Source organism: Papio anubis, chromosome 9 (genome assembly GCF_008728515.1).
Source record: "Papio anubis isolate 15944 chromosome 9, Panubis1.0, whole genome shotgun sequence".
Taxonomy (NCBI): domain Eukaryota; kingdom Metazoa; phylum Chordata; class Mammalia; order Primates; family Cercopithecidae; genus Papio; species Papio anubis.
The window spans coordinates 20185850-20210313 of NC_044984.1; the positions used below are offsets into that span (position 1 = coordinate 20185850).

The 24464-nt window shown below is 36.3% G+C and overlaps 1 protein-coding gene across 1 annotated transcript in view; it reads left to right on the forward strand.

Moving 5' to 3' along the window:
• The first annotated feature begins 2704 nt into the window (after window positions 1–2704).
• LOC116268841 (putative solute carrier organic anion transporter family member 1B7) overlaps window positions 2705–24464 on the forward strand; it is a 29297-nt gene continuing 7537 nt past the window's right edge. Inside the window, exons 1-2 of the mRNA XM_031650331.1 lie at window positions 2705–3131; window positions 12278–12395. Coding sequence (XP_031506191.1) covers window positions 3071–3131; window positions 12278–12395 — 179 coding nt within the window. The 5' untranslated portion in view covers window positions 2705–3070. The remainder of the gene's footprint in view (window positions 3132–12277; window positions 12396–24464) is intronic.

The window sequence follows — 24464 nt, forward strand, 5'->3', positions numbered from 1 at the left end:
GAAGGTGATAGAAGAAGCCTGCATGTCACATGGTGACAACAGGTGCAAAAGGGAGAGAAGAGGGGAAATCCCAGACTTTTAAGCAACCAGATCTGATGTAAATTAATTGTGTGAGAATTGACTGATTACTAAGTGATGGTGCTAGTCTATTTCTGAGGGATCAAATTCCATGATCTATTCATCTCCAACCAATCCACCAATGCACCACAATGTAGCAGTCTCTTGTTGCCTAAGGTAGTACCAGGAGTTCTTTGTCTCTGCACCAGCAAAGTTAAGGAGTGCAGACACCAAGGGTGATGTTGGAGTGGAAGCTTAATAAGCTAAAGAAGAAAACTCTCTGCTGTGAAGAGGGGGCCTGGAAGAGTGTTGCCGTTTTTACAGTTGAATGCAAAAGCTTTTATAAAAAAATAAGGGGTGGACATCTTATTTGCAAAGGGACAACTTTCCGGTGGCTCCACCCCATCCTCTTAGTGTGCATGTGGGCCCTTAGCTTGAGTTGCTCCATATTCCTTTGTTCCCCTTACTGCGCATGTGTCAGGGGATGCAATTTTCCATTGCGGACATGTCTGGGCAAGTCACCTGTGTAGCCTTTCTTATTTGTGTGGCTGTGGGCATGTCTTAGGCAAGCCCCTCTGTGCAAGTTCCCTTATTTGTGGCTGCAGGCTGTTCTTTTGTTTGAAAGGAATTCAACCGAATTCAACCGAGGACCCAGCCCAATTGGCTGCCTGGCTAGGTTTTTTGCTTTCTCCTCTCTTAACATATTAACATGAGATTTGGAGGGGACAAACATCCAAACTATGTCATTCTGTTCCTGCACCCCAAAAAATGTCATATTCTTTTCACATTGCAAAATACAATCACCCTTTCTCAATAGTTCCTCTTAGTCTTAATTCATTCCAGCATCCACTAAATCAAAATCTGATCCAAAATCCAAAGTCTCTTGTGGAGATGAGTTCCTTCAACTATTGAGACAAGAAGTCTCCCGATCCAAGGTTTTTCTTGATCTAAGAGTTCATGGTCTCACGGGCTTCAAGGAATGAAGCCGTGGACTGCAGTGGCGAGTGTTACAGCTCGATTAGAGAAACGCACAGACCTAGAGTGTGTGGCGGCAAGATTTATTAAAGCAAAAAAGTGAAAGTACAGCTTCCATGTGGTGGAAGGGGACCCAGAAGGGTTGCTGTTTCTGGCTTGGGTGTCTTATGCTTATATCCCCTTATGACCTCTCCCCTTTTCCTTTCTCTGTGCTATAGAATTAGCTTATTTTCTCTCCACTTGTGGGTTGGCGGGCCTGATTGGTTAAAAACATCAGGCTGCAGCTAGAGCTTAAACTCCCTATATGATTGGTTGAAGTTTCATTCTGTTAGCTTGCACCTGTGACTCATTTTGGCCTAGGGGAAAGTCCCCTTAGGGAAGTCCCTATTGACCCAGGAAGTCCAGCCGACTTAGCCACTTAGTGCCTCATTATGAGCTTGTGAAATCAAAACTAATTTAGTTACTCCTAAAATACAATAGTAGTACAGGCATTGGGTTATTCATTTCCTTTCACAAAAGGAGAAATAAAGCGAAAGAAAGGGGCAATAGGCCTCACACATGTCTGGAACTCAACAGGGCAGTCATTAAATCTTAAAGCTCCAAAATAATCTCCTTTGACTTGATGTTCTGCATATAGGGCAACACACTTGTGCAAAAGGCTGACTCCCAAGGCCTCAGGCAGTTTCATTTCTGTGGCCTTGCAGGGGGCATCTCTTGCGGCTGCTCTGATGGGTTGGAGTTGTGTGCTTCAGTCTGTTCCACACTAAGGCCACAAGCTTCTGTTGGCTGTACCATTCTTGGGTCTGGAGAGCAACATCCTGTTTTCCGCAGCTCCTCAAAGTGCCCAGGTGGACTGTGTGTGGGCACTTTAACACCACTAGCGTTCCCTAGTAGAGCTTGTTTGTAGGGGTTTAACCCCTGTGGCAGGCTTTTACGTGGGCACGCAGGCTTTTCCACACATCCTTTGAAATCTAGATGGAAACTACCCAGACCTTCTTCAAGCTTGCATTCTGAGCATCTGCAGACTTAACAGCACGTGGAAACTGACGAATCTATGGCTTGCACCCTCAGGACCTGTGACCCAAGCTGCACCTGAGTCCCTCTGAGCTGAGGCTGGAACCAGAGCAGCCAGGACACAGAATCAGTCCCTCAAGGCTGCTCATGAAAACAAGGCCATGGGCCTGGTTCAGGAAACTGTTTTCTTTTCTCTTAGGTCTCTAGGAAGAGGCTGCCTAGAGGATCTCAGAAATGACTTTAGGGCCTTTATCCATTGTCTTGGATATTAGCACTTGACTCTCTTTTAGTCATGCTCATATCTCTAGTAAGTGTTTGCAACATGCTTGCATTTCTCTCCCCCCAAAAACCTTTTTTTTTTTATCTTTACCACATGGCTAGGCTGCTAGTTTTTCACATTTTCCAAACTTTTACACTCTGCTTTCCTTTTAAATATAAGTTCCAACTTTAAATTATTTATTTTCTCCCATATCTATTTACAGGCTATTAGAAATAGCCAGGCCACATCTTGAATGCTTTGCTTCTTAGAAATTTCTTTCAACAGATACCCTATTTAAAACAATTTGAATTATTATTAATTTTTCATTCATATGAATTTAAAACAATTCATATGAATGAAAAAAGTAAATACAGAGTTTCAGACACTAATTTCTTCAATTTGTAATTTTAAAATAAAGGGTGAATTAAATGTTAATAATGAATTAAAATTTCTTGTATAGAAAGGAATCTAGGAAAATATTTTGCTCTTCATCTAACTCTATTTTTAGAATTTTTAACTAAATACTTTAGTTTTAATGAATGTGAATTCTTTAAATACAATGGGATATATTTATAGCCCCATTAGGTGTGAAAATGCATTTCGAATTAGCACTCAAGTGTAATAATTCCCAAACTATTGTTTTAGGTGTTTTTTAAGTGTACTTGTGTGGAAGTGCTTGATCTCCAGAGCAGAAATTACTCAGTCTCTTTGGGTGAATGTCCAAGAGGTGATGCTTGTGCAGGGAAATTTGACATTTACATTGCAATGCAAGCCTTGAGTTACTTTTCCTGTTCAATTGGAGGCCCCTCACATATTATGCTGTCAGGTAAGAATGCCTTTTTAACACATTTTCATATATAACAGACTATAAACACATTTAATGATATACATATTCTTCCACAATAAATTGAGAACTCAAATTTATATTTTGTTACCTTTTAATTTTCTGAGAATGAATTTTCTTACTATTACTGTGATCCTTCAATGCCATAATTAATAATTTTGCTTCTAGATTCCATATTTTCTTCCCTTAGTAAGAACATTAAGAGACAGACTGACAATTGCCTTAACTGTAGAATATCCGTATGATTCTAAGAGAACATTTAATTTTGAGTTACTTTGAATCCTAATAAGCTAGATATGATAAATCATCTATTGATCTCATTGGAAGAAAATATTTGGGAACTGTGATTGTTATCTTCAGTCTATAATGAAATTCCAAAACTTTTAATCCATGTACAGCATGGCTTTTGACCTAGTCTCCCGTAATACGCTTACAGACTAAAGAAAAATACACAAAAATAATTTGTGCCTTTCTTTACTCGTTAGATATATATTTAGACAAGATATCATGCTTAATGAAGAAGAATTCCTCATTGAATAAAATGAATTAGCTACTTATCATACAGCTTAGAAAATGACAAGAAAAGACTGACATAAAACAAATATGCTTTAAATCAAACCCAGAATTACAAGTTGTTCTCAGTCCTCATGAAGAAAAAATATCTATTCTTAAAGGAAAAAGAGGAAAATCTAATTTGGGATTGAGGTGAGGGGTTGTGAAGGAGAGGACTCAGAGAGTACATCTCTAAAGAAGTGACATTCAATCTAAAGGTCTAAAGAAAAGTTAGCCAAATAAAGCAATTCAGAGAGAGGGTCTAGGCAGGAAATAGCTGGTGTGTTTGAGAAATAGAAAGAAGCTAGTTGACTGAAACATACCCAGTGAGAAGGGTGTAGCACAAGATAAGAATGGAGGGTTGGGGAGGAATGCATACCGTACTGATCGAGTTGATCATTGAATCACCTAAAAACTAGAAACATGTAAAAATGTGCATGTATATCTTAAAAATGTGCATGAATAAGTATGTTGACCTGGGTTAACATGTAATTATTACTTTTAAAGTCAACGTTGTTGATCACACGTTCACTGTCAGCTAACAGCATGACATCATATGGGAAAAAACCAAATGTATTTTTAACTTTTGTTAAAATGAATATAGACTTATAAACAGAGTTTTTTTGGGTTTTTTTTTTTTTTTTTGAGACGGAGTCTTGCTCTGTCACCCAGGCTGGAGTGCAGTGACGCGATCTCCACCCACTGCAAGCTCCGCCTCCCAGGTTCACGCCATTCTCCTGCCTCAGTCTCCCATGTAGCTGGGACTGCAGGCGCCCACCACCGTGCTCGGCTAATTTTTGTATTTTTAGTAGAGACGGGGTTTCACCATGTTAGCCAGGATGGTCTCAATCTCCTGACCTCGTGATCCGCCCGCCTCAGCCTCCCAAAGTGTTGGGATTACAGGCGTGAGCCACCGCGCCGGGCCAAACTGAGTTTACAGTTGTTTAAATTTAACCCTGCCCCCAGATCTTGTCAAATTAATCCTACTAATTTATTCTACAGATATAACTCCACCTTAATATAAAATATTGTCTACTCAAAAGGAGAACCTTTTATATTTGCCAAATTACAGATTTATTAACTTACAGAAAATCACCTTAAACTCCTTACTAATTTGCATCCCAACAGGTTCTAGGATCTTAATTTATACTACTTTATGAGTAGTATAAATTATAAATAAATTAAAAAAAAAAAAAAAACATGCTTATGTATCTTCATTGCAGCACTATTCACAACAGCCAAGACATGGAATCAACCTAAATGTCCATCAATGGTAGAGTAGGTAAAGAAAATGTGGTACTTATACGCCATGGAATACTGTTCAGCTTTAGAAAACAATGAGATCATGTCCTTTACAGGAAAATGGATGGAGCTGGAGGTCATTGTCCTTAGCAAATTAATGCAGGAACAACAAACCAAATACTGCATGTTCTCACTTATAAGCAGGAGCTAAATGATGAGAACACATAGACACATAAGAAGGGGACAAAAGACATCAGGGCCTATTAGAGGGTAGAGGCTGAGAGGAGGGAGAAGATCAGGAAAAATAACTAATCGATACTGGGCTTAATATCTGGGTGATGAAATAATCTGTACAACAAACCCCAATGACACAAATTTACCTATATAACAAACTTTCACATATACTTCTGAACTTAAAAGTTAAAAAAATAAAATATATTGGCAAGAAAAAAATAAGAAAGAAAAGAACACTTTCATTATTTATAGTAATTATATTTCATTTTATTAAGAATATGATTAAATCAATGTTATCACTTCTCAAAAACATTATTAATTATTAATATCTCAGCAGCCTTCGATTTTATTGAAAGAATATTTACTAAGCTGACTGTAGAACAAAAATATAAACTTCGGTCTACTAATGATTTTATAATGCTTACATCATAAGTCATTGTTAAAACAAATAAGTAGGAGGGAGGACATTCCCTTATTATATATTCATACGTGTCCAGTATAGTTCTATGTACTGAGGATGCCCCTGTGAAAAAACAGGTGATAGAACTTCACTAGCTTCCAGCGGGAATGGGGAATAGGGGAGTGGATGGGTGTAGGAGAACCAGCAAACAAATAAGCAAGGAAATATGTAAAATAGGGTAATTGTGAAGCACTGGAAAGAAAAATAAATTAGAGTAAGAAAATACAGAGAGTGGGATAGATAAGAGACACTAGTTCAAATATTGTACATTGGAAGTCCTTTGATGAAGACATGAAGAGTGAAGGTAAAACCATGCTAAATAAGGACAGGGAAGAACAATCTAGGTAAGGTAGAGCAAAGACAAAGGCCCTGGTATAGAGCATACTCAACATGTATAATACAAGGTCAGAAAAAAGTGTGAAGAAGAGAGATAAAAGGTTCAGTGAGAGAGCTAGCATGGTCCAGACCATGTGGGTCACAGGAAAGGTCACCAATAAGAGTGGAGTTTACTCTGAATGTTTTGGGAAGCCCCAGGGTTTTACGCATTAGCTTTGCACAGCTGACTTACCTAACTAGATCACTCTGACTGTGCATGAATTATGTTTTGGGGAGACAATGAAATCAGAAAAAACAGAGGCTTTGATTGTCTTTCACAATATGAGGGCTTGAATGAAGATGCAATGTTAGAATGGAAAGTGATTTGAGTTCCAGTCTTCATTTTGTTTTGTTTTTTAATGCAAAGCCAATAAGGTTTGCCGATAGATTGAATGTAGCCTTTGACAAAGAGAATGTAAGGATGATCCCAGGGTTCTGGCTACATTCTGGAAGGATGGTGGCACTATTGAACAAAACAGGAAACACTAAGGAAGAATAGTTTGCAGGAAGTGGAGAAGTAAGAATGTGTTCTATCTCCAAAAATTTGAGCTGCCTTCTAGATATCTAGCAACAATGCCACATAGGCAATCCAACATTCAGGAGAAAGTTTGAAGCCACAAACATACATTTTAGACTGAGCAACATTCAGATGGTATTTAAATCCATGGAATTAATGAGATCTTCTAGGGACTGAGTACAGACAGAAACAAGGTCCTAGGACCAAGGACTCTAAGTTTAGAAATCAATAGTAGAAGGAGAAACCAATGAAGAAAACTACAAAGGAGATCCTATGGGAAAAACTAAGAAGGGGGAGTGTCCCCAAAGCCTAATTAACCATGTATCAAGAAGGAAGTAGTAGTAATTGCTTCAAGGGTTGCTGAGAGCTCATAGGAGTTAGGGACTAGTAAGTGACCATTGGGTGTCATTATGTGCTGGTTACTTAACCTAAACAAAAGTAATTCGTGAAGATGAGAGGTGGGAATAAAAGACTGTTTAGTAAGGAATCAACAGAAAATGCAAGAAGGGGAAGTACAAACAGCCAGTATGGAAAAACCTTTTCAGGAAAAGTGTTATAAAAAGAAGCAGAGAAATGGTGTGGTAGCTGGCAGGGTTGTGGCATCAAAAGTTCTGTTTATGCCTAACTCTAGATATAATAGCATGCTTTCATAGTGATTAGAATTGTCAGGTAGAGGAAAAGACAGTTGTTAACCCGAGAGAAGTGGAATGAGCAAAGAGGAAGATGAAGAGAGATATCAACAAAGACAGACAGTTTTGCCCTGTAGTAGAAGGGAAGGTTGTCTGTGTGGGTAAAAGGCAAGTAAATGTGTAGCGGTAGTGGTGCAAGAGTATTGAAATTCTTTTCTAATTGCTTGTATTTTCTCTATTAAATAAAAAGCAAGATAATCAGCTGTGAGTAAGGTGGAAGAAAAGAAAGAGGTGAGATGAGATCAGGACATGTGAATTAGCAATCTTGAAGACTGGAAGAATATAGTGACTGGGAAAATGTACCAGTAAACTCTTGCTGAATTGCCCTGGAGACCCCTTGAATGTTCATGCTTATGAAATTAAAGTGAGTCCTGTCAGCATGCATGAATTATTTCCTCCAGCAGTGCAGCTCTTTGTATATAGGTACAGAAGAAGCAAAGGGTTAGATGAAAGCATTTTTGTTTATTTAGTACAATAAAGGATGAAACGGGAAAAAAAGTACAGAATATATTCAGAAGAGTGATTATAATAAGAGATCACATTGAGAAAGGAAGTGAAGAGGTGAAACTACACATAGCCTGTGAAAAGTTAGAGGAAGAGAAGGGCCTGAAGAGCTATACGGGGCTGAAGATTGTTGCAGCAGGTGTATTAAAGGGAGTAAATTTTAAAGTTAGGAGGTGGTTATGATGACAGTGATGCTCAAAATGGAGAATTTTAAGTGTGTTCTGGTGGGCTGACTATGGGTTGAAGAGGTAAGATTTCCAGAGAAGAGGTCAAGGCACTGGAAGGCCAGAGCGTTGGGAGAATAATCTAGGTGGATATTGAGACAATTAGAAAAAGTGGCAGAAATTTTGACAAAAATGACAGACACCTTCTAATGAAAATAATCAAAGAATGATGGAATGATGTTGTGCCTGCCCATAGCTATGTTCAACCGCGAGATTAGAGTATGGTATATGAGGGTGGTACATCTCTTCCTGGAATCTAGAAGTCTTTCAGAAGAGGGACTCAGATATAGAAGTGGTAAAAAATGATCAAGAAGGACAACTACATTTCAAGCCCATTAATACACAGGATATGGGAAGAAAATGGCCCTCACTTGAGATGGATGCATGGAAAGAGAGTCATTGGGAGATAGGCTTTGTTTCAACAGAAATGTGAAAAGATTGCAAAGAATATAAATGTGAACATTTTGCTGGTAACACACATGAGTTTTCTTAAGCAAAATGGAAGGCTTTGAGTGACATGAAAGGAGTGGAAGAGTGAGTGGAATTAAGAGATATACTAAACCATATGGGGTGAGAGCCCTGGTACCCACAGATGTCTCAAAATCTTGGAATCTTGCTGTTCACAGAGAGGTGGGCATCATGTAAGCTTATGACTAACAAAATGTTAATCTTAAATAGCCCTGAAGAGGGCAGTGTTTTAAAACTTTTTAAAAATTTACAGTTCATTGATCTGGCTCAGCTATGAAATGACTTAGAACTTTTTTTCAATCTTTTGCAAACAGTAAGACAAGCATTCCCTATCTATACTGCCTATTGATAGGTTTTTATTAGATCTGACTGGAAATCATCTCAAGAAACAACAGATCCTGATGGGTTATTGTCATTAATGAGAACAACAGAGTATCAATTTAAATTACATCGGTTGTATTAAGAATATATTCTTCAATAATTAAATGAAATAGCACATTTAGCTTCACAGGGTGCTTTAGTGATGAATTCATCCCATGAGAGGTCTATCAAAATACAGAGCTGCTCAATATCACATGTAAAGCAGGAGTCATATTACAATTATAAACATCTTACATGATAACAACGCATGGGTGTGTGAATGTGAGTGAGCATGTGAGTATGAGCATGCGGGGAATAGTGTGAGTGTACATGCATGTGAATGTAGAAGTGAGTGTGTGTGTGATTGTTATTGGATATGTATGTTACTATATCACACGCGTCTATCATTTCCACTGAATTGTTGAAGATTTTAAGCCAACTTTTAGGAAAATATTATCTCTACCTGCAAGTCCCCCAATTCTCCTGCATGCTAACCTTTTCCCTGGGTGAAGATACAAGTTGATAACAAATGTCAGCTTGCCTCTTGTGTGTGTAGTATGCAGACAGGGTACAACCACCACTGAAACTCAATTACAATGAAAAATACACGTCAGGCACTTACCAGAGAACACAACCAGGAATGAACTACAACCTCTACCTTCCCAAAATCTCCCTTGAGAAATGTAATATTTGAGAGAGACCTCAGTAGATAAGATAACTTCCCTTTCCTCATGATTTCCTCTTGACAATCTCCTTATGAAAGAAGCTTCTTCCTTACATAGCAGACATGGCTTCACTGTCCTCAGTGCCCTCTACTGGGCTAACAAAGTGTTGCTGTCCTTTGCAAAAGCAGAGCTAAAAGAGTTTTCTTTGTTTTGTTTGTTTGTTTTTTTGTTTGTTTGTTTTGTATGTGTGTCTCCTAAAAAATAACTATACGTTTAACTTTTATTATATTATGTTTAACTTAATTTTTGCTTCTTTTAATCTTATAGGTGTTCTTGAACACTTTTGAGAACCTTAATAAATGGTAACTCTCCTACAAACTTTAAGGGGAAACTACATGTAAAAAAAATTGAGGTTTACAGCACTAGTTCATTGTGTTGAAGATTTTCATAACATATGAGATAAGTATTATCCTCACTTAGCAAACACGGAAACTGAGGCTAAGAAAGGTTAAATGACTTACTTGTTCTAGTCACTCAGTTGAAAGGAAGCATCATTTATCTCTTTGTGCTGAAGAACATGACTAGCATAGCATCTCCTAGGAGGTGCTTAGTAACTGTTGAATGATGCCAGCTACTTAGCTGTGAAAAAAATACAGTCATCAAACAGTTCAAGGGGAAAAATACCTTTTCATCAGTTAATTCAATATTTCAGTAAAAATGGAATTTCAAATCTTGGTCACCTCCCCAACCCCAAACCATCTCTTCCACTACTGCACTATAATTTCATTTCACTTGGTAGGTGTTACCACAGGGATGGTAGCAACATTCATTGACCACAGAAAAACAAAATTGTGGAAATAGTTTTCTAAATGCAAGAGTGAGTAAATTTCTAAGCAAGGATATAAATGTGTTTCTGGTCCAGCACGGTGGCTCACGCCTGTAATCCCAGCACTTTGGGAGGCCGAGGTGGGCAGATCACCTGAGGTCAGGAGTTCAAGACCAGCCTGGCTAACATGGTGAAACCCTCTTTCTAATAAAAATACAAAACAAATTAACTGGGTTTGGTGGCCCGTGCCTGTTATCCCAGCTACTCAGGAGGCTGAGGCAGGAGAATTGCTTGAACCCGGAAGGCGGAGGTTGCAGTGAGCCGAGATCATGCCACTGGCTCCAGCCAGTCAATGAACGTTGTTTCTTGAGATGATTTCCGGTTAGATCTAATAAAAACCTATCAATAGGCAGTATAGGTAGGGAATGTTTTAAAATTGCAGTAATAAATTGTTGACATTTTTTTTTCAGTTTTTACGGACAGCTGTGATTTTTTGATACCTGCAAATTTCTCACCGATTTTCTTACTACCAGTTTTCCTCATATTCATTGGCCTCAATTCATCGTCATTCTAAGCTTTCTCACTCTCAGAAAATTGAAACCGTGAGAAGTAAATGGAATTAGTAAAATCGTGATATATGGATCATTACAATTTTTATGTGACAAAATGAAAGTATTCATCGCAACACAAAAAAAGAACAAAATAAAGTCATGAATACTTCAGTGCTACCATCTGAAGGACAGGTCTCCACTGTCATGTCCCTAAAATTTTGATAAGATTACCTATGCTAGGCTGGGCGCAGTGGCTCACGCCTGTAATCCCAACACTTTGGGAGGCCAAGGTGGGTGGATCACCTGAAGTCAGGAGTTTGAGACCAGCCTGGCCAACATGGCAAAACCCATCTCTACTGAAAATACAAAAATAAGCTGGCATGGTGGCACCCTGCTGTAATCCCAACTACTAGGGAGGCTGAGGCAGGAGAATTGCTTGAACCCGGGAGGTGGAGGTTGCAGTGAGCCGAGATTGCACCACTGCACTCTAGCCTGCATGATGGAGCAAGACTCCGTCTCAAAAAAAAAAAAAAAAAAAAAGATTACGTATGCTTAGAACCAGGAGTCAATCTCAGAATTTATTAAAATAGGATTAGGAGCAGATGGATACTTCTGCTATACACAACATGTGTGTCCCTGAAAAGCCACACATTGTGCAAAATCATGCACTACAAATAGAAATTGACTAAAGGATAGAACACTGAAAACATATGCATTATTGTGATCAGAACAATAATCAGAACTAACAAATGAAATTTAGCACCGTAGTCCCTAACTTGGAAAGCCCTAGTTGCTTCAGAAGTATTTAAAAATCCACAAAATCAGTAGAGAGAAAATGCTGGATTATGGGCACAAGTGACATCAAGAAGAAGGAAGTAGAGCTGTGAACCCAGAAAGAGGTATAACCTGCCAAGAGCCAAGCAATCTCTGAATCTGGGCCTGCACTTCTCTGGCGATGGGGCGCTGGTGTGAGAACTCACATTTTAATTTTCTTAAAAGAGTGTTGAAAAGTCTTGTCTGTACAGCATTTAAGCTGAGAATGTTTTTCTTTTAATATAAAGATACACTTCTACTCACACAATTCCATCTCTCCTTGCCTAATAACATCCCATATGAAACAATATAACATTCCTGTTTTACTAACATTCTTCCTTTAACTAATCAGACTGAAGTTAATTGATATTGTAAGGAGAACAGAGTGTACAGGCATTTAATGCTTCTTCTTCCCTATGTGTGTAGAGAGGGGAGGGTAGATAAAACATGTCTATAACACTACTATATAATTCGGGACTTTGAGATTCCTTATAATCTCGATGCTTGGGCAGATTTAGGCCAAAACAGTGGAAGAATCCTCCAACAAGTTTAACTTTTACTTTATCCATTATGAATCAATGTGAAATATTATCCAGACGCATTTGAAATACGTTCCCTGTATTGACACCTTCTCTTCTCCTGTTGCAGGAGGAATTCTAGCTCCAATATATTTTGGGGCTCTGACTGATAGAACATGTATGAAGTGGTCCTCCAATAGCTGTGGGAAACGAGCGTCTTGTAGGATATATCATTCCACATTATTTGGGTAAGTTAGTATAAATTTCATTAACTTTTTTCCTTTGCGTTATTAGTTTCTAAAAACATGATTTTCAGTATGTAATAATATTAGTGATAAATACTATTTAATGAACACTTAATTTTGTATTTAGTATTTTATCAGGCAATCTGGTATCTCATTTTAATACTCATAGAAAATGTAGGAAATTGATATTTTCTCCTTTTTCTCTGTGTTTCTCTAGAGAAGCGAGAGGCAATTGAATGTGTGTATGTATATACATGTATGTACACACATGCACACACGTGTATGTATATACATATACATGTATATATGTGTGTATACATATACACGTATATACATGTATATGTATATATGTGTATGTATACATATGCATGTATATACATGTGTGTATATATGTATATATACACGTGTATATGTATATACACATATATATGTACATATATACATATATACACGTATATATGTACATATACACGTGTGTATATATACACATATATACATATATACATATACACGTGTATATATATATACATGTGTGTATACATATACATGTGTACACACATGTGTATACATACATACACACACACACATTCAATTGCCTCTGACCTCTCTTGAAAAACACAGAATGACCAGCTGGAGCCTGGTCATAAGTCAATGAGAAAAAAAAAAGGAGAATATATTTCTACACTCTTCTATTCATAGGGAAAGATATTCTGTAAGTGCCATGAAGATAATTGGATGGTCATCTGGAAAGAAAAAATGCTGAAATTATACCTTAACTCTTAAATAAAGTCGATTCCAAATTTGTACATTGACAAAATACATACCTTTAAATGTGAAATTAGTGTTATTAGAACTCGTAGTAGAATTTCTTCTAATTATCTAGTAAGCAGGAATGTGTTTCTAAGTACGACCCAAATGCCTAAGGCCATAATAGAAAAAAATGATAAAATAGTTTTAAAACTCTGCATCTCAAAACTTATTTTAATCAAAGTTTGAAAACAAAAGATAAAGTAGAAGAATTTGCAACTCCTAACAGAGACACAGGCAAATGATCTAAGCATATACAGAGCTGTTAAAAATCAACAAAAACAATGCCAATGCTAGTAAGGGTATGAAGCAACAGAAATTCTCTTTCACTGTTTGTGGAAATGTGAAATGGGATATTCATATTGGAAGAGAGACTGGAAGTTTCCTACAAAGGAAAACAGACTTATTACATGATTAAGTAATTGTGTTTCTTGGTATTTACCTACATAATTTGGAAACATGTACACATAAAAACCTGCATTTGTATGAAAAATGGTAGCAATCAAGATATTCTTCAGTAGGTGAGTGGATAACCGAACTGAGGTACGTTCATACACTGAAATATTATTCAGTAATTTAAAAAAATGAGCTATCATTACTGGTATTATTCTGTAATCTTAAAAAATGAGCTATCATCTACTAAAAGACAAGAAGGAAACTTAAATGCATATAGGTAAGTGAAAGAAGAAAGTCTAAAAAAGCTTTAGACTATAGGATTCTAATTGTATGATCTTCTGCAAAAGGCAAAACTATGAAGACAACAAAAGATCAATGGTTGCTAGGATCTCAGTTAGGAGAGACGTATGAATAGGTGGAGCACAGGGAATTTGCAGGCATGGAAACAATTATGTATGATAACTGCTCTAAAAAGAATAAATTTAGATTTCTACTTTCCTTCATCCCATTTTCTCAATTACTCTCAATATACCATTCCTTCTAGTTCATTGGACGGTCAGTCTGTTGACCTCTTCATTCTCTCCCTTTTATTAAGACACCGATGTTCAGTAAAAACATAATAAAATAAGATTATTCTGTAGGATATTTTGGTAGATACCTTTATCACCTTAAGGAAATTATTATTTTTTTTAACTTTCAAGGTACATGCAATAATTTAATACATTCATATAATTTTTAAAGATAAAATTAGTATAATCAGGATATTCATTATTACTATCGTCTCTTCGTTATGGTAGAAATATTCAAATTATTCCCATCTGTCTATTTTGAGATATGAAATAGATTATTGGAGACAATTGTCACCCTACTGAGATATTAAACACTAGGTCTAATTCTTCTATCAAACTGTATATCTGTACCTATGAACAAATTCCTCTTTACCCTCTTCTTTCCCCTACCCTTCCCAGAGGAAGTTTTTGTCTATTCATAATTTGCAAGTTTTATTCCTCATGAATGGATGCATTTTTATCAAAAGATTTTTGTATGTCTTTTGAGATGAAAGTGTAAGTTCAAGAATTTTTACTGGTTTATACTGGTGATACAGTGAATAACACTATTAATTGTTTAATGTTAAGTCATCCATTCATGTTAAAAAAGAAACAAGCAAACAAACAAACAAAAACTTACCAGAAAACTAGAAATAGAAGGGAACTTCCTCAACATACATCTACAAAACCCACAGCTAGCTGCATATTTAATTACAAGTGATGAAAAACGTTTTCTCTTTAGACTGAGAACAAGATATGACGCCTGCTTTCACTACCTCTTTTATATTTATTTATTTATTTATTTATTTTACCCTTTTTTATTTTATTAAACTTTAAGTTCTAGGGTACATGGGCACAACATGCAGGTTTGTTACATAGGTATACATGTGCCATGTTGGTTTACTGCATCCATTAACTCATCATTTACATTAGACATTTCTCTTAGTGCTATCCCTCCCCCCACTCCCCACCCCACGACAGGACCCGGTGTGTGATGTTCCCCACCCTGTGTCCAAGTGATCTCATTGTTCAATTCCCACCTATGAGTGAGAACATGCGGTGTTTGGTTTTATGTCCTTGTGATAGTTTGCTCAGAATGATGGTTTCCAGCTTCATCCATGTTCCTACCAAAGGACATGAACTCATCCTTTTTTATGGCTGCATAGTATTCCATGTGTATGTGTGTATGTGTGCCACATTTTCTTTATCCAGTCTGTCATTGATGGACATTTGGGTTGGTTCCAAGTCTTTGCTATTGTGAATAGTGCCACAATAAACATACATGTGCATGTGTTTTTATAGTAGCATGATTTATAATCCTTTGGGTATATACCCAGAAATGGGATCACTGGGTCAAATGGTATTTCTAGTTCTAGATCCTTGAGAAATTGCCACACTGTCTTGCACAATGGTTGAACTTGTTTACACTCCCAGCAACAGTGTAAAAGTGTTACTTTTTCTCCACATCCTCTCCAGCGCCTGTTGTTTCCTGACTTTTTAATGATAGCCATTCTAACTAGTGTGAGATGGTATCTCATTGTGGTTTTGATTTGCATTTCTCTGATGACCAGTGATGATGAGCATTTTTTCATGTGTCTGTTGGCTGCATAAATGTCTTCTTTTGAGAAGTGTCTGTTTATATTCTTTGCCCACTTTTTGATGGGGTTGTTTCTTTTTTTCTTGTAAATGTGTTTAAATTCTTTGTAGATTCTGGATATTAGCCCTTTGTCAGATGGGTAGATTGTAAAAATTTTTTCCCATTCTGTAGGTTGCCTGTTCACTCTGATGGTAGTTTCTTTTCCTTTGCAGAAGCTCTTTAGTTTAATTAGATCCCATTTGTCTATTTTGGCTTTTGTTGCCATTGCTTTTGGTGTTTTAGTCAGGAAGTCCTTGCCAATGCCTATGTCCTGAATGGTATTGCCTAGGTTTTCTTCTAGGGTTTTTATGGTTTTAAGTCCAACATTTAAGTCTTTAATCCATCTTGAATTAATTTTTGTCTAAGGTGTAAGGAAGGGATCCAGTTTCAGCTTTCTACATATGGCTACCCAGTTTTCCCAGCACCATTTATTAAACAAGGAATCTTTCCCCATTGCTTGTGTGTGTCAGGTTTGTCAAAGATTAGATGGTGGTAGATGTGTGGTATTATTTCTGAGGCCTCTGTTCTGTTCCATTGGTCTATATCTCTGTTTTGGAACAAGTACTATGCTGTTTTGGTTACTACAGTCTTGTAATATGGTTCGAAGCTAGGCAGCTTGATGCCTTCAGCTTTACTCTTTTTGCTTAGGATTGTCATGGCAATGCGGGCTCTTTTTCGGTTCCACATGAAGTTTAAAGTAGTTTTTTCCAATTCTGTGAAGAAAGTCATTGGTAGTTTGATGGGGATGGCATTGAATCTATAAATTATTTTGGGCATTAAGGTCATTTTCACAATATTGATTCTTCCTATCCATGAGTATGGAATGTTTTCCCATTTGTTTGTGTCTTCTCTTATTTCCTTGAGCTGTGGTTTGTAGTTCTCCTTGAAGAGGTCCTTCACATCCTTGTAAGTTGGATTCCTAGGTATTTTATTCTCTTTGAAGCAATTGTGAATGGGAGTTCACTCATGATTTGGCTCTCTGTTTGTCTCTTATTGGTGTATAGGAATGCTTATGATTTTTGCACATTGATTTTGTATCCTGAGACTTTGCTAAAGTTTTCCTTTTTTTTTTTTTTTTTTTTTTTTTTTTTTTGAGACAGAGTCTCACTCTGCCTCCCAGGCTGAAGTGCAGTGGCTGGATCTCAGCTCACTGCAAGCTCGGCCTCCTGGGTTTACGCCATTCTCCTGCCTCAGCCTCCCGAGTAGCTGGGACTACAGGCGCCCGCCACCTCACCCGGCTAGTTTTTTGTATTTTTTTTTTTTTTTTAGTAGAGACGGGGTTTCACCGTGTTAGCCAGGATGGTCTCGATCTCCTGACCTCGTGATCCGCCCTTCTCAGCCTCCCAAAGTGCTGGGATTACAGGCTTGAGCCACCGTGCCTGGCCAACGATGGGGTTTTCTAAATATACAAACATGTCATCTGCAAACAGAGACAATTTGACTTCCTTTTTTCCTTTATGTCTTCCTCTTGCCTGATTGTCCTGGCCAGAACTTCCAACACTATGTTGAATAGGAGTGGTGAGAGCGGGCATCCCTGTCTTGTGCCACTTTTCAAAGGTGGCACTTCCAGTTTTTGCCCATTCAGTATGATATTGGTTGTGGGTTTGTCATAAATAGCTCTCATTATTTTGAGATATGTTCCATCATTACCTAGTTTATTGAGAGTTTTTAGCATAAAGGGCTGTTGAATTTTGTCAAACGCCTTTTCTGCATCTGTTGAGATAATCATGTGGGTTTTGTCATTGGATCTTTTTATGTGATGGGTTTTGTTTATTGATGTGCGTATGTTAAATCAGCCTTGCATCCCAGGGATGAAGCCAACTTGATCGTGGTGGATAAGCTTTTTTGATGTGCTGCTGGATTCGGTTTGCCAGTATTTTATTGAGGATTTTCGCATCGATGTTCATCAGGGATATTGGCCTAAAATTCTCTTTTTTTGTTGTGTCTCTGCCAGGCCTTGGTATGAGGATGATGCTGGCCTCATAAAATTAGTTAGGGAGGATTCCCTCTTTTTCTGTTGATTGCAATAGTTTCAGAAGGAATGGTACCAGTTCCTCTTTGTACCTCTGGTAGAATTCGGCTGTGAATCTGTCTGGTCCCGTACTTTTTTTGTTTGGTAGGCTATTAATTATTGCCTCCATTTCAGAGCCTGTCATTTGTCTATTCAGAGATTCAACTTCTTCCTGGTTTAGTCTTGAGAGAGTATATGTGTCCAGGAATTTATCTATTCTAGATTTTCTGGTTTATTTGTGTAGAGGTGTTTATATTCTCTGATGGTGGTTTGTCTTTCTGTGCGATTGGTGGTGATACCCTTTTTATCATTTTTTATTGCATCTATTTGATTCTTCTCTACTAGTTGGAAGAGTTTAAATACCTTGAATAATCTGTTGTATTTGTATTTCTAAAGAAAAAAGAATCTTTTGCTTAATTTAATAACAATAACAATTTAATAAGCAATATAATACAAGTCATTCCCAGAAACAAAATTTATTTTTAACATGAGCATAAAATGATATGTTAATTCTGAGAAATTATTAATACAACCTTTAAAATATAGGAGCCCCGGAGTGAATTCCTAGAATTAGCTAAATATTCTGTTTTCTGTTTACCTAGTACAACAACCTAATTGGATAGTTAATCATCATTGGACTCATAAAAAAATACTAACTCTTTAAAAAGAGATTTTAACAACAGAAAATGGATAGACTTGCTGCAGTTGCTGTAGGTTCTAAATCCAGGTAGGAACTATGGAGATTCTCTAATAGCAGCATGTCTAAATCCAGGCAAGAACCACTGAGATTCTGTGGTATCAACATTTCTTTTATATACAAATGTTTACAAATTTCAGGTAAAAATGTTTCGATGGTCATGATAAATATATATTTTATGTTCTGTGTTTTCTACACACTTGTGTTCTGAGCCCTTAGTATTTTATCGTAAGATCTAGAAGACAGGTGTGGAATAGTTATCTAGAAGACTAGGGAAAATATAGAGAAGAGTTATCAGTTATCACTATACACATATATTCTCCAGTGGTACAGCAGGGTGCGGGAAATTGTTTCCAGTGGGGTAACTGAGAAAATATCAAAATGATATTATTTGTACTAAGCATCTCTTATGACCTAGAAAGGAGGGAGGACGTTCCAGCGTGAGAAAAATCATACAGGAGGGCAGAGAGCTTTTTTCTTGGAACATTGGTTCCATAAGTCTGCAGGTACTTATGGGTAAATTGAGAAATTGACTAAAAACAAGGGCTGGGTTTGGCTTGTGAAGACACTCAAACAGGAAGTCTTTTTTAAGGCTGAATAATATTTTATTTTGTGTGTGTGTGTGTGTGTGTGTTGTCTCTCTCTATATATACACACCATATATATTAAAATATATATATAGATATATATAGACACATGTATATAATGTTTTCTTTATTCATTCATCAATGGCCATTTGGGTTTCTTCTACCTCTTGCCTATTGGAAATAATGCTAAAATGAACAAGAATGTGCAAATAAATATCTCTTCAAGATCTCATTTTGAATTATTTTGAATATAACTCAGAAGAAGGATTAATGGTGCGTATAATAATTCTATTTTTTACATTTTGTTGTTTTGGGATTTTTAAGTTTTTTATAGTCCCATTTGTGTATTTTTTATTTCACTGCCTGTGTTTTTGGTATCATATTTTAAAAATTATTGCCAAATTTAATGCCCTAAAACTTTCTCCTTCATTTTCTTCTGAAGTTTAAGGTCTTACAGTTAGGAATTTAATACATTTTGAGTTAATTTTTGCCTGTAAGGTAAGGTAAGGGCCTAACTTCATTGCTTTGCATGTGGGTATTCCATTTTCCTAACACCATTTGTTGAAGAGACTCTCCTTTCCCTATTGTGTAATCTTGGCACCCTTGTTGAAAACCATTTGTCTGTATATTCAAAAGTTTATATCTGAGCTCTCTATTCTGTTTCAGTGGTTTTACATGCCATTACAATAACATCTTAATTAGAGTTGCTTTGCAGTATGTTTTGAAATCAAGAATATGAAACATCCAATTGTGTTCTTCTTCAAGATTTTTTTTTTTTTTTTTTAGCCATTCAGGGTGTATTAGGATTTTATATAAATTTTAAATGGGGTTTTCCTATCTTTATATAAAATGTCATTGAAATGTTCATAGAAATTGTGTTAAATCTACACATGGCTTTTGATAGCTTGGATGTTTTCTTAACAATATTAAGTCTTTCAATCCATGAACACAGAAAGTTTTCCCATTTACTAATGTTTTATTTCTTTTATTAGTGTTTTAAATTTTCAGTATTTATGGATACATAGTAGGTATATATATATTTATGCAGTACGTGATGTATTTTGATACATTCGTTATTCTTCCTGATGTTCTCACTCCTCCCACCCCCAACCCTCCAACAGGCCCCAGTGTGTGTTGTTTCTCCCCATGTGTCCATGTGCTCTCATCATTCAGCTCCCATTATAAGTGAGGACACATAGTATTGGTTTTCTGTTCCTGCAGTAGTTTGCTGAGGATAATGGGTTGCAACTCCACCCATGTCCCTGCAAAGTATATTATATCATTCCTTTTTGTGGCTGCATAGTATTCCATAGTGTATATGTACCACATTTACTTTATCCAGTCTATCACTGATGGGCATTTAGGTTGATTCCATGTCTTTGTTATTACAAATAGTGCTGCAGTGAACATACACATCCATGTATTTTGTAATAGAATGATTTATATTTCTCTGGGTATTTTCCCAATAATGGGATTGCTGGGTCAAATGGTATTTCTGCCTCTAAGTCTTTGAGGAATCACTACCACACTGTCTTCCACAATGGTTGAACTAATTTACACTTCCACCAACAGTGTGAAAGTGTCCCCTGTTCTGCACAACCTCACCAGCATTTGTTAGTTTTTGACTTTTTGATAATACTTATTCTGATGGGTGTGAGATGGTATCTCATTGTGGTTTTGAGTTGCATTTCTCTAATGATCAGTGATATTGGACTTTCTTCATATCCTTTGTTGGCTGCATATATATATGCTTTTAAAAACTGTCTGCTCATGTCTTTTGCTCACTTTTTAATGGTTTCATTTTTCTTGTAAATATAAGTTCCTTATAGATGCTGGATATTAGAACATTGTCAGATGGATAGATTGCAAAGATTTTCTCCCATTCTGCAGGTTGTCTGTTTACTCCGTTGATAGTTTATTTTGCTGTGCAGAAGCTCTTTAGTTTAATCAGATCCCATTTGTCAATTTTTGCTTTTGTTGCAATCGCTTTTGGCATCTTCATTATGAAATCTTTCCCTGTGCCTATGTCTTGAATGGTATTACCCAGGTTTTCTTTGAGGGTTGTTATAGTTTTGGGTTTTACATTTAAATGTTTAATCCATCTTGACTTAATGTTTGTATAAGGTGTAAGAAAAGGTCCAGTTTCAATTTTCTGCATATATGGATAGCCAGTTCTCCCAGCACCATTTATTAAATAGGAAAGCCTTTCCCCGTTGCTTGTTTTTGTCAGATTTGTCAAGTATCAGATGGGTGTAGGTGTGCAGTCTTATTTCTGGGTTCTCTATTCTGTTCCATTGTTCTATGTGTCTATTTTTTTACCAGCATTATTCTGCTTTGGTTACTGTAGCTTTGTAGTATAATTTCAAGTTGGGAAATGTGATGCCTCTAGCTTTGTTCTTTTTGCTTAGGATTGCCTTGGCTATTTGGGCTCCTTTTGGTTCCATATGAATTTTACAATATTTTTTTTCTAATTATGTAAAGAGTGTCAACGGCAATTTAATGTGAATAGCATTGAATCTATAAATTGCTTTGGGCAGTATGGCAATTTTAACAATATTGATTCTTTCTATCTATGAGCATGGAATAGCTTTCCATTTGTTTGTGTCCTCTCTGATTTCTTTGAGCAGTGGTTGGTAGTTCTCCTTGAAGAAGTCCTTCACTTCCCTTGTTAGCTGTATTCTTAGGTATTTTATTGTTTTTTGTGGCAATTGTGAATGGGAATTCATTCATGATTTGACTCTCAGCTTGCCTGACGTTGGCATATAGGAATGCCAGTCATTTTTGCACATTGATTTTGTATCCTGAGCCTTTGCTGAAGTTTCTTATCAGTTTAAGAAGCTTTTTGGCTGAGACAATGGGGTTTTCTAGATAAAGAACCATGTCATCTGCAAGAAAAGATTATTTGACTTCCTCTCTTCCTATATGAATACACTTTATTTCTTTCTCTTGCTTGATTGCCCTGGCCAGAACTTCTAACACCATGTTCAATAGGCGTAGTGTGAGAGGGCATCCTTGTCTTGTGCTGGCTTTCAAGGAGAATGCTTCCAGCTTTTCTCCATTCAAATATGATATTGGCTGTATGTTTGTCATAGATGGCTCTTATTATTTTGAGGTATGTTCCTTCAACACTTTCAACTCTTTATTGAGAGTTCTTAACATGAAGAGATGTTGAATTTTATCAAAGGCCTTTTCTGCATCTATTGAGATAATCATGTGGTTTTTGTCTTTAGTTCTGTTTATATGATGAATCGCCTTTGTTGATTTGCATATGTTGAACCAATCTTGCATCCCATGGATGAAGCCAGCTTGATTGTGGTTGATACACTTTTTGATGTGCTGCTGGATTCAGTTTGCAAGTATTTTGTTGAAGATTTTTGCATTCTTATGGTTTTCTACATAAAAGATAGTATCGTCTGTGAGCAGAGATAATTTTACTTCTTACTTTTTGACTTAGATGCCCTTTATTTCTTTTTCTTAATTGCTCTGGCTAAAACTTTCAGCACTATGTTGAGTAAATGTGATAAAACCGGGCATTCTTGCCATGTTCCTGATCTTAGAGAAAAGGATTTCAGTCTTTCATCATGGAGTATGACGATTGCTATGGGCTTTTCATATATGGCTTTTATTATGTTGAGGTAGTTTCCATTTTCTCTAGCGTGTGGAATGTCTTTATCATGAAAGTGTGTTGAATTTTTTCAAATATTTTCTTCTGCATCAATTAAGATGTTCATGTGTGTTTTTTTTTTTCCCTCCATTCTGTTAATGTGGTGAGTTTTTTTCATCAGTTTTCATATGTTGAACCATCTTTGCATTCCAGGAATAAATTTCACTTGGTTATGGTTTGTAATCATTTTAATGTTAAATAAGGATAAATCATGTTCACTAGTATTTAGTTAAGGATTTTTGCCTCAATGTTCATCAAGGTCATTGGTCTTTAGTTTTCTTTGCTTGTAGTGTTTTAGTCTGGATTTGTTAGCAGAGTGAGGCTGGTTTCATAGAATGAGGTAGGAAGAACTCTCTCCTTCAAATTTTTTTGAAAAGTTTTGGAAGGATCAATGTTAGTTCTTTAAATCTTTGGTAAAATTCACCAGTGATGCCATCAGGTTCAGGGTTTTTCTTCATTCAAAAATTGTTGATTACCGATTTAATATCCTTACTATTTATAGGTTGATTCACATTTTCTATTTCCTCATAAATTGGTCTTGATAAGTTTTGTTTTTCTAGGAATTTGTTCATCTAGAATATCTAATTTGTTGCTGTGCAACTGTTCATAGTACTCTCTAATAATCTTTCTTATTTCTGTAGAGTTAATATTAATAGTAATGTCTCCACCTTCATTTCTGATTTTAGCAATCTGAGTCTGCTCTGTTTTTCTTTGTCCATCTAGCTAAAGCATTATTTTTCTTGATATTCTCAAAGAATCCACTTTTGCTTTCATTTATTTTCTCTATTGTGTTTCCATTCTCTATTCATTTATTGCTGCTCTAATTCTTATTATTTTCTTTTTTCTTCTAGCCATGGGTTTAGTTTCTTTCTTTTTCTTATTTCTTACATTGTAAAGTTAGATTGTTCATTTAAAATGTTTTTGATGTAAAAATTAATAACTATAAATTTTCCCCTTAGCACTGCTTTCACAGCATTTCATACATTTTTCTGTTTTTGTTTTCATTTTCCTCTAAGTATTTTCTAACTTTTGTTAAAAATTTTTAGCTGATCTATTTGTTGTGTAAGAGTATGTTGCTTAATTTCTACAAATTTATACATTTTTCAACCTTTCCTCTGTTATTGATTTCTAACTTCATCTTGTTTTCATTGGAGAAGACACTTTGTATGATGTCAATCTTTTTAAATCTGTGGAGACTTAATTTGTGGTATAACATATGTTCTGTCCTGGAAGATGTCTCATGTGCACTTAAGAAGAATATATATGTTGTTATTATATAGAGTATCTGTATATATGTTAGATATAGTTGGTTTGTTACATTGTTTAAGTTCTCTATTTTCTTATATATCTTCTGTTGGTCATTCTATCCATTATTGAGAGTAGGGTATTGAAGTCTCCAAATATTATTGTAGAATAGTCTATTTCTCCATTCAAGTCTATCCAAAAGTTTTGTTTCATATGTATTGATGATCTGCTATTACGTGTGTAACAGTTTATAATTGTTATATCACCTTGCTGTATTGAGCCTTTTATTAATATGAAATGTCTTCATCTTTTTTAACCTTTTTTTTTTTGAGATGGACTCTCTTTCTGTTGCTCAGGTTGGAGTGCAGTGGCACGATCTCAGCTCAATGCAAGCTCTGCCTCCCACGTTCATGCCATTCTCCTGCCTCAGCCTCCCGAGTAGCTGGGACTACAGGTGCCCACCACCACACTCAGCTGATTT